General features: G+C 40.6%; 1 protein-coding gene across 1 annotated transcript; it reads left to right on the forward strand.

Annotated features, from left to right (window-relative positions):
• Positions 1-3,074: 3,074 nt before the first annotated feature.
• Positions 3,075-14,404, forward strand: LOC109170888. The gene is made up of 6 exons (XM_019320026.1): positions 3,075-3,431; positions 12,019-12,105; positions 12,931-13,721; positions 13,950-14,089; positions 14,183-14,325; positions 14,366-14,404. The coding sequence occupies exons 1-6, from the start codon at positions 3,075-3,077 to the stop codon at positions 14,402-14,404; spliced, it is 1,557 nt and encodes a 518-aa protein (XP_019175571.1).
• The last annotated feature ends 3,157 nt before the right edge of the window (positions 14,405-17,561 follow it).

Genomic DNA, 17,561 nt, shown 5'->3' on the forward strand with positions numbered 1-17,561 from the left:
AAGCTGTTCTCTCTATTTCATTCATTCATTGATTGCCCTTGTAAAAGGAAATTGGAGGTTTATATATAACCTCTGTACATGAACGTGTGAAAAGTGAAGAAAACTACCTTACAATTTGTGAAGGAGATCATGGCATAGTGGTGTAGCATGAAGCTCATGATCCACACTTCTTGCTATTTTGTAGGAGTATTCCTTTGGCCTTGGAGATTAAGTCTCCTTAATGAATAATTAAAATCTATAATGCTGACTTAGCATAAGTTAAGGAATAGGGCCTCAATTAATACATTTTGACCCACCCAATAAAAAAACAAAAAATAAGAAATAATGAGATCATATCCCATTTGGGCCTAGATGGACTGTTCATTTCTCCATAGCATGGATTGTTTGTTTCTTGTTGCAACATCCTGTCCATTGGGCTTCCCATAAAAAAAAATAATGAGATTATATCTCAAAATGGGCTTCCAAATGCATTTAAGCATGTATCTCCTGGGCTTTAATTATAAGAAAATTAAAGCTTTGGGTTTCTCCTTGACTGACCATGCCCAAGTTGTCTTCCTCATTTGGAGTTAAATAAAAAGGAGTCCAATCCACCGTTGCAAGCCACCCGCAAATAGCTTCTCGCAATCTTGCTGCCCGGGCCCTTGTTAAAGGCCTTTCTTGCACTTGTAAGGGGTCATTTGTTAGCTTTGAAATGCTCGGATCTCCTATGTCCTCATCAGCGAAAGCACCAAATCTACAGCAAATCGGACAAGGAACCCTGATTAAATGGCCTACTTAGCGAAAGAAATATGCAACCTGAAAGATCAAGTGGAGGGTAAAGTCAAGTCATCTAGTCGAGCCTTGCTCACTGATACGGGGTCAACTTTCGGACACTTTCGCCAAGTCTAAAACCCGTCCGGCCTGCCTATAGACCAAGATAGTCAACCGTCTAGCCCGCTGCCGAGCCTACACGAAACGTTAGGGAAACAGATAATAAAACTGAGGAACACACACAGAGTTACGGGCCCAAGCCAACCTTTGTATTGCAACGTAAAACAAGTACAATAGGATTCTCGAGCTCACCCTTCACTCAGACCTCACCCTTCTCAACAACGAAATAGGCTTTGCAAGGTGTTCTATTCATACTAGTCTAGGCGGTTACAAGCCAACCGCATAGCTTTATGAGGGCCAACCACACGCTGGCACCTCACACGCATCACATGCTTCTCACATGCCATAGAACCGCCTCACATGCAGCTCACATGCCTTAGAACCGTTGCCTCAATCGCACAACCGCTCCGCAACTGCCCCAAGGTCTAGCCAGATGTGCACCGTTCCAGCCCCTTGGTCCGCAGCAACTTCCCACCTGATCCGCGGCTTCGCCCGTTCCATGGCATAAGTCCGTGCCAAGGCTGCACGCCTTGCACCGCGCCCACGCCGCTTCACACCGGCATGTCTATCTCGCGTCGCACCCAATCCACTTGGCCTGCGCACCGCATTCCTCGCAACGGCATAGTTGCACCTTCACCGCACCGCCAACTCGCACGAATGCGCCCAAGTCTGGACCGCATCATGCCGTCTCGCAAATTAGCGCGCCACCTAATGCCAATCCGCACCATCTCGGACACCCACTTCTCCAACACGGCCGCAACGCACCTTGTCGCACCAACAAGGCAACAACCGAGTCCACGCACGGCCTAACACTTAGCCGCATCGCACTGGTTAGCCTAACCAGCGCCCTTACCGCACCGGCAAGCGTTGGGACCCAAGCTCGTCGCAACCCGAGCTTTGCAAAGCCCGCACTTAGGCCACAAACAATCTCCGTACCTAGTCCGAGCCACACACCATCATACGTGCTCGTTCAAGCCGACCACCCGCGACTTACCCATCCGGCTAACCACGCCGGCTATCGCTCAAGTCATGCCCACACCATTACTTAGCACGGCAAAACCCTTTGCCAAGCCATTAAACCATGGCTTTTAACCAAAACAAGGCAAAAATAAATAGCTCAAAATTAGGGTCGTAACACTCACCGCCCTACCATTTTCGATAGAGATCATGTCATTTAAAATACCTGGCGATTTCAAAATCTCGGAACAAGCCACCTTCGATGGGACAGGCGACCCTCGCGAACACCTCTTAAGCTACTAGGCAAAAATTCAGGTTTTGGGCGTTAAGGATCTGGTCATGTGTCGCGTTTTTCTGCCGACCCTGAATGGTCCTGCCCAGAGATGGCTCGTTGTCCTTCCTCCGGGATCAATCCGCAACTTTGAGGGTCTAGCCGACCGTTTCATGAGCCATTATGCGGCCAACATCAAGCCTCAGAAGAACGTCACGCACCTCGGAGACATCTACCAAGAGGAGGGGGAGTCACTCAAAACTTACCTGACCCGATGGCAAAAAGAGATCCAAGCTAATAGAGGAAGTAGAGGACCAAACTGCGCTCACGTTTTTCATCGAGTCGCTTCGATCCGGGCAATTGTACCGCGACCTGCGAGACAATTGACCGGCCATGTATACGAAAGCCATCCATATGGCCAATACGGAGCAAGCAATGAAATACAAGCGACAGCGAGAAGTCGGCAGGACTTTCTAGGCCTAAACGAGTAAGAGGTGAGGCAAAGGAGAAGCACCGGGAGGATCGACCAGGTCTCCCGGAGGGGAGATGTTCCTATGACAGAACCAGTGCTCATCCCTACCGGTCGCCTCCCACTTGTTCGGTGCACGAAATTAAGAAAGATGCGTCGCCACCACCATCTCCACCTAGTGGTCACCCTGATGGAACGGATTCTGGCAAATCGGCCAAATATTGTCGCTACCACTCACAACACGGAGGAATGCTTCTACTTAAAGAAAATCATGGAAGATATTACCCCACCTCTGAACCAGTGGCGGAGAAAAGCCGCGTCTCAAGCTAGGGCGAGAGATGACCGCTCTAGGTCAGGCGATCGAGATCGCGGCAAACGGCGGCTTCCGTGGAAGAAGAGTCGCAGTGGAAGTAGAAGCCTGTCATCAACATGATAGTCGGCGGCCCGGAAGGGGGTGACTCGTGAAACACCCGGAAAACCTGGGCTCGACAGTTATACGTTGGGACGATGCATGGCCGAGAGAGCGGAGCAAAGAAGGTGTGTCGAGAGCCAATCACCTTCACGGACAAAGACTTACCCTCTGGCCAGATGCCACATCGGAATGCGCTAGTCATCGCGATGGAGGTAAATGGGGTAGTCATCCGGCGAGTCCTGGTAGACACCGGGAGTAGCGTCAATATCCTATACCTAGAGACCTTCACCAAACTCAGCCTGACCCGAGAACAGCTAGCCTCGGTGAAGACGTCGCTAGCGGGTTTCACAGGGGATTCCATAGAGTCAAAGGGCTCTATCATTTCGCCCGTGGAGATTGGTAGCTATCCAGACGTACGGAAGTTGGATATGAAATTCATTGTGGCCGACTTGGTGTGCTCGCACAACATGATACTTGGGCGACCAGGTTTAGAGAACTTGGGAGCTCTAATCTCTATCGGCACCTATGTCTGAAGTTCCGTACGCCGACAGGGATAGGCGCGGCTCGTTGCGACTAAAGGGCCGCCCGAGAGTGCTATCTACAAGCCTGTCGGCGAATGGGAAAACGTGAGATGCGGCGGGTACACGAAATTACAAAACAAGCCACGAAGAAGGCGATACCCCCTCGACCCGAGCCTAATGCAACCCAAACTACTGAAGATCCATTAAGAGTACCAGTTAGGCCAATCACAAGGTCTAAGTCCAAACAATTAAGACAACTCTTTATTGGTTATGTTCAAAAATGGTGGAAATCCAATTCAAGCCCAATTGCAAATGATGGCGAAGAACTCAAGGCTTTTTATAAATGTTTAAGTGCTGATTTTGGTGATTAAATTAGGCCCAAATCAGCCCTATTATTTTTTGTCATCATTAATTTAAATTGTTTGGCATAAAAGAGAAAACACTAGTTGTATTTAGAAAGGATTCCTTAAATCCTTTTCTAAATAAAACTCTATTTACTTGTTTTCTAGATTAGGTTTAGGACTCTTTTTCCCATTGTATTTAGATTACAATGCTGCCCTATACCTATAAATGGGGCACATCCATATCAGTTTGGAGCAGGCTTTAATTCAATAAAATTCTTAAGTTTTTCTTTACACTTGTGTAAGAAACCTTATCGCTAATTGTGGACTCAATTAGTGGCTAGTCGTGGACTCGACTAGCAAATTGATTCGTGGACTCTAATCAATCTTACTTTCTTCAACTTTAGATTTAGGTTCGTGGACTCGTTCTTGAATCGAAGGAAACTAGATCCGACTCTAGTTGATTGAAGATTGCATCATCGAGGTACTTGAAGCTACAATGGGATTCTTCCAAGTCTTTGAGGATTCGAGACAAATTGATATGAACCTAGTCCAAGGTTCAAATAAAGATGGAATATTGTCCCAAGAATGCTCTCAAAACTAAAGATAGAGATGGATCAAAATACCTTAGACCTCACGAGACACCCTTAGTCTCAAATCCTCAAAGACTTGGAAGAATCCCATTGCAGCTTCAAGTACTTCGATGATGCAAACTTCAATCAACTAGAGTCGGATCTAGTTTCCTTCGATTCAAGAACGAGTCCACGAACCTAAATCTAAGGTTGAAGAAAGGAAGATTGATTCGAGTCCACGAATCAATTTGCTAGTCGAGTCCACGACTAGCCACTAATTGAGTCCACAATTAGCCATAAGGTTTCTTACACATGTGTAAAGAAAAACTTAAGAATTTTATTGAATTAAAGCCTCCCCGAAACTGATATGGATGTGCCCTATTTATAGATATAGGGCAGCATTGTAATCTAAACACAATGGGAAAAAGAGTCCTAAAACTAATCTAGAAAACAAGTAAATAGAGTTTTATTTAGAAAAGGATTTAAGGAATCCTTTCTAAATACAACTAGTGTTTTCCCTTTTATGCCAAACAATTTAAATTAATGATGACCAAAAATAATAGGGCTGATTTGGGCCTAATTTAATCACCAAAATCAGCACTTAAACAATTATAAAAAAGCCTTGAGTTCTTCTTCATATTTTGCAAATAGGTTTGACTTGGATTTCCACCATCTTTGAACATCACCAATGAAGAGTTGCCTTAATTGTTTGGACTTGGGCCTTGTGATTGGCCCAATTAGTACTCTTAATGGATCTTCATATGTTGGGCCGCATCATCCTCCCCTTCTTGAAAATGATTCAACCTCGAATCTTGTAAGCATTGTCTTCGATCCATGATATCACTTGAAATTGACCACCATAATATTTTCCTCTATCGAATGGACTTATTATTGGTCTTTGTTGTTTCTTCCACCAATGATGTTTTAAGGTCGTAGTTACGGGCCTTGTGATGAGCCCACTATTTACCCTTACTGGATTCCATGTGTACTGGTTCCTATTATTCTCCCATTCTTGAAACGGATTCGTCCTCGAATCCAAATCTTCAGTGAAAGACAAAGTAGCAAGCTCACTTTCTGTTTTATCACGCTCATGGAACTTTTTCTTGGGATGCTTGACACGAGTCGCTCCAATCATCATCCTACAATCAACAAGTAAGACAATTAAGTCTAATGACACATCAGGGAATTTAAACATTCTGGATGGTAATAATTCAATAAAATGAGACATATTAAATTTATGCATCTTGTTTGAATTGTCAACAAGCATAAAATCTTTCCTCCTAGAGCTTAAGGTAAAATCAAACAGAAAATTCATGGAAATATCAATTAATGATTTAGATGTATTATGGTGGTAAGTAGCACAATTCTGAACATAAGATTCTACCTCTTTTTTCTTCTTTGGCCAATGAAAATATCCTTGCAAAACATCATCAGTCTTCGGAAAATAAAAATGTCCCTTATGTGAATCAACAATTAAATCATTGTCCAAAACAAAGCAAAAAGTGTCAATCCCATTGAATTTGAACCAAAACCCCTTGAGCAAGTAGTGTTTCACATAAGAAGTTTTCAAATGTGCCTTATAACTTTCCAGTGATTCCTTATCTCTATCAAACAAAGTTTTAGTAAAATCAAAATTAAGGAATCTTGGATGTATGGAGGCAAACAAACTTCTAACACATCTAGCAAGTACGTCATTAATAGAAACATGGCAAAAAAATCTAGAGAATAATAATGCATGCTTTTGGAATAAAAGTGAGTATAAAGTGACTCCCCTTCCTTTCTCTTGCATACTATCCTTTTTAGTTACCAAGAGATGTTGCACTTTGACACCTTGGGCTGGTCCTTTCCGCTGTATCACTGATTGTGGTCCCTATGTTTGGCTACAAACTGAGTTAGAGGATTGGAGTGGTGATTGCAATTCCAAACATGGAGGTTCCACTTTTCTCTCTATGATTTCTTCCTTCTTTGAGGCTGGTTTGAGAGCTTGCATCAATGTCAATTGAATTTCTTCTACTTGTTTAGGATACAAACGAGACAAGAAATATGTAACTCCATTCATGTGAAACACATAAGTGTTCCTCATTCCATCAGAACTTATTTTTCTGTCAAATTGGAATGGTCTACCTAACAAGATATGAGCAGCCTGCATTGGGATATTATCAGACCAGATTTCATCAGAGTAACTGTTAATAGATAAAGGAATAAGATCCTGTTTGGTTACTCTAGCTTCTCCTACATCAATTAACCATTGCAAACAATAAGGATTTGGATGATTAAGCAAAGGTAACTGGGGAAATTGAACCATAGCTGCACTAGCCACATTTGTGCAACTTCTAGAATCTATTACCATAGCACAAGCATTCTCTTTAATTGACCCTTTAGCACAAAATATATTTTCTCTTTGAGACTCATCTTCTTTTAAAGGGTGAACATTCAAAACCTCCTTAACAACAACAGTATGACTAGACTCACTAGCAACGTATTTAGAATCAGAATCTAAAGATATGAATGGTTCTCCCTCAACATTTTCATTGAGAGTTTCAAAATGGTCACATACCTCATCCTTAGACTTATATTCATGACAAGAAGCAAAATTTTCAGATTGTTTTGTTATCTTAACTACCCTCTTGTTAGGGCAATCACGAGCTATGTGGCCTCTCCCATTACATATATAACAAATCAATTCTCTATCATGTTGAGGCCTCACTGCCTCACTTACCTTTTCCTTACCGTTGTCTCGTGAATCATCTCTTGGAGGAGGATTTTCATCACGCCTTTGAAGGGTGGAACAAGTGTTGTTCCATCTTGATGCAATATTGTTGGACTTGTGCATTTTCATCTCTTTAATTTTTGTCTCAGATTCACGTGCAGCATACAAGGCATCATAAAGGGTGTCATATCTCTGAATACTCATTCCACATCGAATTTCTAAGTTCAATCCATGTACAAAACGAGCAACAGTTTTTGTCTCTTCTTCATGTATGTTCCCTGTTTAAGCAAAATATTTATAGTTTGGTGGTACTCATCAACTGACTTTGTTCCTTGCAACGTTCCCTGCAATTTTCTTTCAAGATCATACAAAAAAAATTTAGGACGAAAGGTTAGGCGCATATCTTCCCTCACTTGAACCCAAGATTCATAGGGAATAAAATTAGCAACTCTCTCTCTATTTCTTTTTCGCCACCAAGACAATGCATACCCCTTAAAAGATGTAGCAACTAGCCTAATTTTTGTAAGCTCAGAATTGTGCTTTAAATAAAAAAGAGTTTCAACAGCACTCTCCCATTCTATGTATTCGGTAGGTCCTTTCTCACCGGTAAAGTTAGGAATTTCATTTTTAATGTTTCCTAACTCCGCATTATGCTGCTGGATCCACTCTTCCTGCTGGTGGCAGGTGTCGCTCATCATTGTGTGGTGGTTGCACTTGGTGTGAGCGTTGCTCTAAATTATTCATTCGTTTGAGTAACCTGTCTATCTTTTGTTCTAATGTCTGGGGCAGGTTTAGAACTTGTACAACCATCTGTATAGGAAAAAAAAATTCTAAAAATAAGAAGATGTGTGAGTAGACACGTTAGTGAAACCAAAAATTTGGCTCGCTCCCTCACTATTCTCAGCTCGCAGGTAAGAGGTGGATTATATAGCTCTGGGGGTGCACTACACACTCTTACAAACACACACTCTACTCGTGTATCACTCCAAGTGGCAGATACTCTCACAAGCCTTTTTCCGAAAAGGAAAATTCTAGTCCGATACTCAAGTTGATATGGATTCAACCTCAAAGTTCAAGAAAACGTACCTTGGAAGACTTCACAAGCCTTTGAGAGTAAGGGTGTATCGCGAGATAGGTAACAAAATTGAGAGCAAGAAGCAAAGAAAAAGGACAATACAAGCAAAGAAACTAAATAGGATTTGAAAGAAAAAGGAAACCAAAGAAGGAAGTATGGCAGAAAGATATGCAAAACCAATATCAACAAATAGAGACAAATAGAATCTAAGAGGGGTTTAAGTATACCACACCAAAATAGGAATCTATCAAGAACTCCTTCCAACCTTATACTTTTCCCCTTCCTTTTCCCTCCAAGATTCTCCTACCAACCTTATTCTTTCCCCAACCTTATTCTTCTTCTTCTTTTTCTTTTGCTTTCTCTTTTTTTTATCTTCAAATTTCTTGATTTTTTTGATAAATAACCTCCAAATAACTACTGCAAATATCAACAAAAAATTTTGGACCAAGAGGATCCACACAACCCCTTCAAAACAGAACCCAGAATTTCAAGAATCACCCAGAAAAAAACAGAAACGCTTCCCTTACTTCGAAGATGAATATCTCAATGACCGTAAGGAATTAGCACGTGTATAATATATCAAAAGAACGCCCCAGAAGGGATCTACAACATATAAAAATTTTAGATAAAACTAACCAGTGGATCTCGAGATATAAGTTATTCTTTGAAACTGGTCACAGAACGCGGAAATCTGGACAGGGTGTGATTCAGACGTAATTGCGCGTACATGCGCTTTGGATATAGGTAAGGAAGAGATGGGGTTATTTTCCTAACAGAATTTGTGGTAATATGGTGCTTAGGAGGTGTGAGGTCTCGTTGATATTGGATGGAAAAAAAGGAAAACTCTTTCGGGATTGTTTTTCAAGAAACTGGAGAACATGTTTCAAGATTCAAGAACACAATCAAGAATGCAAAGGAACATTTTTTTGGGGGTTTTTAATGAATAAGACACGAATAAAAGTAGTATGTAAGATAAGAACGAGATAAACCTAGGGAACCAAAGAAACCAAATTTCTAATGATAATGAGATAAACCTAGGCTCTGAATACCAAATTGATATGAACCTAGTCCAAGGTTCAAATAAAGATGGAATATTGTCCCAAGAATGCTCTCAAAACTAAAGATAGAGATGGATCAAAATACCTTAGACCTCACGAGAAACCCTTAGTCTCAAATCCTCAAAGACTTGGAAGAATCCCATTGCAGCTTCAAATACTTCGATGATGCAAACTTCAATCAACTAGAGTCGGATCTAGTTTCCTTCGATTCAAGAACGAGTCCACGAACCTAAATCTAAGGTTGAAGAAAGGAAGATTGATTCGAGTCCACGAATCAATTTGCTAGTCGAGTCCACGACTAGCCACTAATTGAGTCCACAATTAGCCATAAGGTTTCTTACACAAGTGTAAAGAAAAACTTAAGAATTTTATTGAATTAAAGCCTCCCCGAAACTGATATGGATGTGCCCTATTTATAGATATAGGGCAGCATTGTAATCTAAACACAATGGGAAAAAGAGTCCTAAACCTAATCTAGAAAACAAGTAAATAGAGTTTTATTTAGAAAAGGATTTAAGGAATCCTTTCTAAATACAACTAGTGTTTTCTCTTTTATGCCAAACAATTTAAATTAATGATGACCAAAAATAATAGGGCTGATTTGGGCCTAATTTAATCACCAAAATCAGCACTTAAACAATTATAAAAAAAGTCTTGAGTTCTTCTTCATATTTTGCAAATAGGCTTGACTTGGATTTCCACCATATTTGAACATAACCAATGAAGAGTTGCCTTAATTGTTTGGACTTGGGCCTTGTGATTGGCCCAATTAGTAATCTTAATGGATCTTCATATGTTGGGCCGCATCACAAAGGGTTTCTCGTGAGATTTAAGGTATTTTGATCCATCTCTATCTTTGCATTGAGAGTATTCTTGGGACAATATTCCATCTTTATTTGAACCTTGGACTAGGTTCATATCAATTTGGTATTCAGAGCCTAGGTTTATCTCATTATCATTAGAAATTTGGTTTCTTTGGTTCCCTAGGTTTATCTCGTTCTTATCTTACATACTACTTTTATTCGTGTCTTATTCATGAAAACCCCCCAAAAAAAATTTCCTTTGCATTCTTGTTTGTGTTCTTGAATCTTGATATATGTTCTCCAGTTTCTTGAAAGACAATACCGAAAGAGTTTTCCCTTTTTCCCGTCCAATATCAACGATACCTCACACCTCCTAAGCACTATATTACCCCAAATTCAGTCAAGAAAACAACCCCATCTCACCCTTACCTATATCCATAGCGCATTTACGCGCAATCACGTCGTAATCACACCCTGTCCAGATTTCTGCGTTCTATGACCAGTTTCAAAGAATGACCTATATCTCGAGATGTACTCGTTAGATTTATCTGAAATTTTGATATGTTGTAGATCTCATCTGGGGCGTTCTATTGATATATTATAAACTTGCTACTTCCTTACGGTCATTGAGATATTGATCTTCGAAGTAAGGGCAGCGTTTCTGTTTTTCTGGGTGATTCTTGAAATTCTTGATTCTGTTTTGAAGGGGTTGTGTGGATCCTCTTGGTCCAAAATTTTTGTTGATATTTACAGTAGTTATTTGGAGAATACTTATCAAAAAAAATCAAAAAAAGCAAAAAAAAAAAAAAAAAAAAAAAAAAAAGAGAAAGCTAAAGAAGAAGAAGAAGAAGAAGAAGAAGAATAAGGTTGGGGAAAAAATAAGGTTGGTAGGAGAATCTTGGTGGGAAAAGGAAGGGGAAAAGTATATGGTTGGAAGGAGTTCTTGATAGATTCCTATTTAGTTGAGGTATACGTGAACCCCTCTTACGTTCTATTTGTCTCTATCTATTGATATTGGTCTTGCATATCTTTCTGCCATACTTCCTTCTTTGGTTTCCTTTTTCTTTCAAATCTTATTTAGTTTCTTTGCTCGTATTGTCCTTTTTCTTTGCTTCTTGCTCTCAATTTTCTTACCTACCTCACGATACACCCTTACTCTCAAAGGCTTGTGAAGTCTTCCAAGGTACGTTTTCTTGAATTTGAGGTTGAATCCATATCAATTTGAGTACCGGACTAGAATTTTCCTTTTTGGAAAAAGGCTGGTGAGAGTATCTGCCACCTTGAGCGATACACGAGTGGAGTGTGTGTTTGTAAGAGTGTGTAGTGCACCCCCAGAGCTATATAATCCACCTCTTACCTGAGAGTTGAGAATAGTGAGGGAGCGAGCCAACTTTTTGGTTTCACTAACGTGTCTACTCACACATCTTTTTGTTTAGAATTTTTTTTTCCACTACAGATGGATGAACAAGTTCCAAACCCACCCCAGACATTGGAAGAAAAAATAGATGCTCTAACCTTCGCCATGGACGGGTTACTCACACGAATGACTAATCTGGAGCAACGCTCACAGCAAGTGCAACCACCACACAACGATGAGCGACACCTGCCACCAGCAAGGAGAGTGGATCCTAGATGTCAAAGGATCCAACAGCCTAATGAGGAGTTAGGAAACATTAAACTTGAATTCCTAACTTCTCTAGTGAGAAGGGACCAACAGAGTATATAGAATGGGAGAATGCTGTTGAAACACTTTTTGATTTAAAGCACTATTCTGATGTTACAAAAATTAGGCTAGTTGCTACATCTTTTAAGGGGTATGCAGTATCTTGGTGGAGAAAAAGAAATAGGGAGAGAGTTGCTGATTTTATTCCCTATGAATCTTGGGTTCAAGTAAGGGAAGATATGCGCCTAACCTTTCGCCCTAAATCTTTTTTCTATGATCTTGAAAGAAAATTGCAGGGAACTGTTCAGGGATCAATGTTGGTTGATGACTATCACCGAACAATCAATATTTTGCTTGAGCAAGGGGACATACATGAAGAAGAGGCAAGAACTATTGCTCGTTTCTTACATGGATTAAACAAAGAAATCCGGTGGGGAATGAGTACACAAAGATATGAAACCCTTGATGATGCCTTGTATGCTGCACGCGAATCTGAAGTAAAAATCAAAGAAATGAAGATGTACAAGCCCAACAATGGTGCATCAAGATGGAACAACACCCGTTCTACCCCTCAAAGGCGTGATGAACGCCCTCTTTCAAGAGATGATTCGCGAGACAAAGGTAAGGAAAAGGTAAGTGAGGCAGTGAGGCCTCAACGTGATAGAGAATTGATTTGTTATAGATGTAATGGAAGAGGCCATATGGCTCGTGATTGTCCTAACAAGAGGGTAGTTAAGATAACAAAACAATGTGAAAAGTTTGCCTCTTGTCTTGAATATGAGTCTGAGGATGAGGTTAGTGACCATTTGGAAACCCCCAATGAGCATGTTGAGGAGGAACCACCTTTACCTTTAGATTTTGATTATGAATATGCTGATAGTGAGTCTGTTCATACTCTTGTTGTTAAGAAGGTTTTGAATGTTCATCCTTTAAAAGAAGATGAGTCTCAAAGAGAAAATATATTTTATGCTAAAGGGTCAATTAGAGGGAATGCTTGTACTGTGATAATAGATTCTGGAAGTTGCACAAATGTGGCTAGTGCAGCTATGGTTAAATTTCTTCAATTACCTTTGCTTGATCACCCAAATCCATATCGTTTGCAATGGTTAACCGATGCAGGAGAAGTTAGAGTAACAAAGCAGGCTCTTATTCCTTTATCTATTAACAGTTACTCTGATGAAATTTTGTGTGATATTGTCCCAATGCAGGCAGCTCATGTGCTGTTAGGTAGACCGTGGCAATTTGATAGAAAAATCACTTTTGATGGAATGATGAACACTTATTTGTTTCACATAGATGGAGTTAGATATGTCTTGTCTCCTTTGACTCCTAAACAGGTGGAAGAAATACTATTGAAATCAAGGAAGGCATCAAAAGAGGCGAAATCAGTGCCATATTCCCCCTATCCAAAATCAAAGCCTCCACCTCCTCCAATATCCCTTTCTACGCCATTTTCATCTCAAAACCCAGCAAAGGAATCACCACATCAGCCCTCTTTTCTTGCAACAAAAAATGACATTAAGAAGGCAATAAGAAGGGGAGACACGTTTAACTTACTTGTCATTCATAAGCTTACCACTGATCTTGATTCTTCTCTTGTGTTACACTCTGAATCTTGTTTTCGTAATGCCTCTATTGATGAATTGCTTGCTGATTTTTCAGATTTATTCCCTAAAGAGATGCCAAAAGGATTGCCACCACTTAGAGGGATTGAGCATCAAATCGACTTTGTCCCTGGATCTACCTTGCCAAACCGACCAGCCTACAAAACCAATCCTGTGGAAGCAAAGGAAATCCAGAAACAGGTTGAAGAGCTTCTTGAAATTAGACATATTCGAGAAAGCTTGAGTCCGTGTGCCGTTTCAGTGCTCATTGTCTCAAAAAAAGACGGTACATGGAGAATGTGTGTTGATTGTCCTGCAATTAACAATATAACTATTAAGTATAGATTTCCTATTCCTCGACTTGATAATATGCTTGATGAACTTTATGGAGCTAAGTACTTTAGCAAGGTGGATTTGAAACGAGGATATCATCAAATCAGGATGAAAGAAGGTGATGAGTGGAAAACAGCCTTTAAAACAAAGCATGGTTTATATGAGTGGTTAGTCATGCCTTTTGGCTTAACTAATGCCCCTAGCACATTCATGAGGCTTATGAACCATGTTTTGAGGAAATTTATTGGTAATTTTGTTGTTGTTTACTTTGATGATATTCTGATTTATAGCAAGTCACAAGAAAAACACTTGAAACACCTTCGATTAGTTTTTCTTGAACTTAGGGCTGCACAGTTGTATGTCAATCTTGAGAAGTGTTCTTTTATGTCTGAGAGTGTTGAGTTTTTAGGATTTCATGTTAGTATAGAAGGTGTGACCATGGATTCAAAAAAGGTTGAAGCTATCACAAGTTGGCCAACGCCAACTAATGTATCTAACTTGCGTAGTTTTCTTGGACTGGCAGGTTTCTACAGAAAGTTTGTTCGTGATTTCAGCTCCATAGCAGCCCCTATGCATGAGTTGATTAAGAAAGACACCATCATCAAATGGGGGCCTAAACAGGAACAAGCTTTTGCTGCATTGAAAGAGAAACTCACCACCGCTCCTGTTCTAGTTTTGCCTTGTTTTGATAAAACTTTTGAACTAGAATGTGATGCTTCTGGCATTGGAATTGGTGCTGTACTGATGCAGGATAAACGCCCCATTGCCTATTTTAGTGAGAAGTTGGGTGGCGCAACACTCAACTATCCCACATATGATAAAAAACTTTATGCCATTATAAGAGCCTTGGAAACTTGGCAACATTATTTATGGTTTAAAGACTTTATTTTACACACTGATCATGAAGCCTTAAAACATTTGAAAGGCCAAGGTAAGTTGAATAAGAGACATGCTAAATGGCTCGAGTTCATTGAAGCTTTTCCTTATAAAATTGCCTACAAGAAAGGTACGGAAAACAAAGTGGCTGATGCTTTATCTAGGAGATATACTTTACTTGCTACTTTACATGCTAAGTTTCTTGGTTTTGATTTCATTAAGTCTCTCTATGCTAGTGATTCAGTGTTTGGCGAGATCTACACCTCTTGTGTACGATCTCCTTTGGGAAAGTTTTACTTGTCAGATGGGTTTTTGTTTAAGGAAAATAAAGTGTGCATTCCTAATTGTTCCTTGCGTGTGAGTTTGATCACTGAATCACATGGAGGTGGTCTTATGGGACACTTCGGTATTTCTAAAACCTATGATTTTTTGCATGAACACTTCTATTGGCCTAGAATGAAAAAAGACGTTGAGACTTTTGTGAATAATTGTACTACATGTCACCATGCTAAGTCCAAATCACTTCCCCAAGGGCTTTATACACCACTTTCTGTTCCTAGCGGCCCGTGGCTTGATATACACCACTTTCTGTTCCTAGCGGCCCGTGGCTTGATATTTCTATGGATTTTGTTCTAGGGTTACCTATGAGTTCTAAGAGAAAAGATTCTATTTTTGTTGTAGTTGATCGTTTTAGTAAGATGGCTAGATTTATTGCTTGCACCAAAACTGATGATGCAACTCATATTGCTAATCTTTTCTTTGCTGAGATTGTTAAATTGCTGGCATCCCTAAGACTATTGTTTCTGATAGAGATTCTAAATTTCTTAGCCACTTTTGGCGTGTTCTGTGGGCTAAAATTGGGACTAAGTTGCTATTTTCTACTACTTGTCATCCTCAAACTGATGGAAAAACAGAAGTAGTTAATAGAACCTTATCCCAATTACTTAGAAGTGTGATCTCTAAAAATCTAAAATCATGGGAAGAATGTTTGCCTCATGTTGAATTCGCTTATAATCGTGCAATACATTCAACCACTAACATGTCTCCTTTTGAAGTTGTGTACGGTTTCAATCCGTTATCTCCCATAGACTTACTTGCTTTGCCTTACAATCCGCAGGATAGCTTAGATGGAGAAGAACGTGCCAAGAAGATCAAGGAGATGCATGTTAAAATCAAAGAACAAATTGAGAAAAGGAACGAACAAGTAGCTGCTCGAGTGAACAAGACAAGGAAAAAGATCACATTCGAGCTTGGAGATTGGGTGTGGATTCACTTGCGCAAAGACCGTTTTCCCCGCGAAAGAAAGTCAAAGCTGAACCAACGTGGAGATGACCCATTTCAAGTTATATCACGGATTGGAGATAATGCATATAAGGTTGATCTTAGAGGAGAATACAATGTCTCTTCTACTTTCAATGTTTCAGACTTGTCTCCATATGATTGCACAGATTCGAGGACGAATCATTTTCAAGAAGGGGAGGATAATGCAACCCAAACTACTGAAGATCCATTAATAGTACCAGTTGGGCCAATCACAAGGTCTAAGTCCAAACAATTAAGACAACTCTTTATTGGTTATGTTCAAAAATGGTGGAAATCCAATTCAAGCCCAATTGCAAATGATGGCGAAGAACTCAAGGCTTTTTATAATTGTTTAAGTGCTGATTTTGGTGATTAAATTAGGCCCAAATCAGCCCTATTATTTTTTTGTCATCATTAATTTAAATTGTTTGGCATAAAAGAGAAAACACTAGTTGTATTTAGAAAGGATTCCTTAAATCCTTTTCTAAATAAAACTCTATTTACTTGTTTTCTAGATTAGGTTTAGGACTCTTTTTCCCATTGTATTTAGATTACAATGCTGCCCTATACCTATAAATGGGGCACATCCATATCAGTTTGGAGCAGGCTTTAATTCAATAAAATTCTTAAGTTTTTCTTTACACTTGTGTAAGAAACCTTATCGCTAATTGTGGACTCAATTAGTGGCTAGTCGTGGACTCGACTAGCAAATTGATTCGTGGACTCGAATCAATCTTACTTTCTTCAACTTTAGATTTAGGTTCGTGGACTCGTTCTTGAATCGAAGGAAACTAGATCCGACTCTAGTTGATTGAAGATTGCATCATCGAGGTACTTGAAGCTACAATGGGATTCTTCCAAGTCTTTGAGGATTCGAGACAAAGGGTTTCTCATGAGATTTAAGATATTTTGAGAGTATTCTTGGGACAATATTCCATCTTTATTTGAACCTTGGACTAGGTTCATATCAGAGCCGGCGGTCGAGCTGGAGGAAGTCGAGATCGACCCCGCGCGGCCTAAAAGACGGGTGCGGATTGGGGTCGGCCTCGAGGAGGGAATACGGATGGAGGTCATTCGGGTACTCCGCGAGAACCGCCTGGTCTTCGCATGGGGGCCAGAGGATATGCCTGGTGTAGACCATTCCATCATCTCACACAAGCTCGCGGTAGACCCCAGTCATCGACCTGTGATCCAGAAGAAGAGGTGCCTGGCTAATGATCGGCGCGAGTTCGTAAAAAAGGAGGTCGACACATTGCTGGCTGCAAGCCACATCCGAGAGGTAAAATATCCGGAATGGTTGGCCAACGTGGTATTAGTGCCAAAGCCACCCGCTTGAGAATGTGTGTCGACTACACCGACCTTAATAAGGCCTGCCCAAAGGATCCTTTCCCCTTGCCGAGAATCGACTAGTTGGTGGACGAAACAGCCGGGTCGGCCTTGTTAAGCTTCATGGATGCCTTCCGAGGGTATCACCAGATTTACATGCACAAGACCGACGAAGAAAAGACATCATTCATCACCCCAGATGGTGTGTACTGCTATCAAGTAATGCCCTTTGGCCTCAAGAATGCAAGGGCTACGTACACCAGGATGGTTATTCGCCTATTCCAGGACTTGCTTGGCAATCCATGGCAGCATACGTAGATGACATGTTAGTCAAGAGCCGGGAGGAATCCGGCCATGCCCAAGACTTGGCCGAATGCTTCTAGGTAATGCAAAAGTAT

The sequence above is a fragment of the Ipomoea nil genome, unplaced genomic scaffold, assembly GCF_001879475.1.
Source record: "Ipomoea nil cultivar Tokyo-kokei standard unplaced genomic scaffold, Asagao_1.1 scaffold3377, whole genome shotgun sequence".
In the NCBI taxonomy this organism is placed as follows: Eukaryota; Viridiplantae; Streptophyta; class Magnoliopsida; order Solanales; family Convolvulaceae; genus Ipomoea; species Ipomoea nil.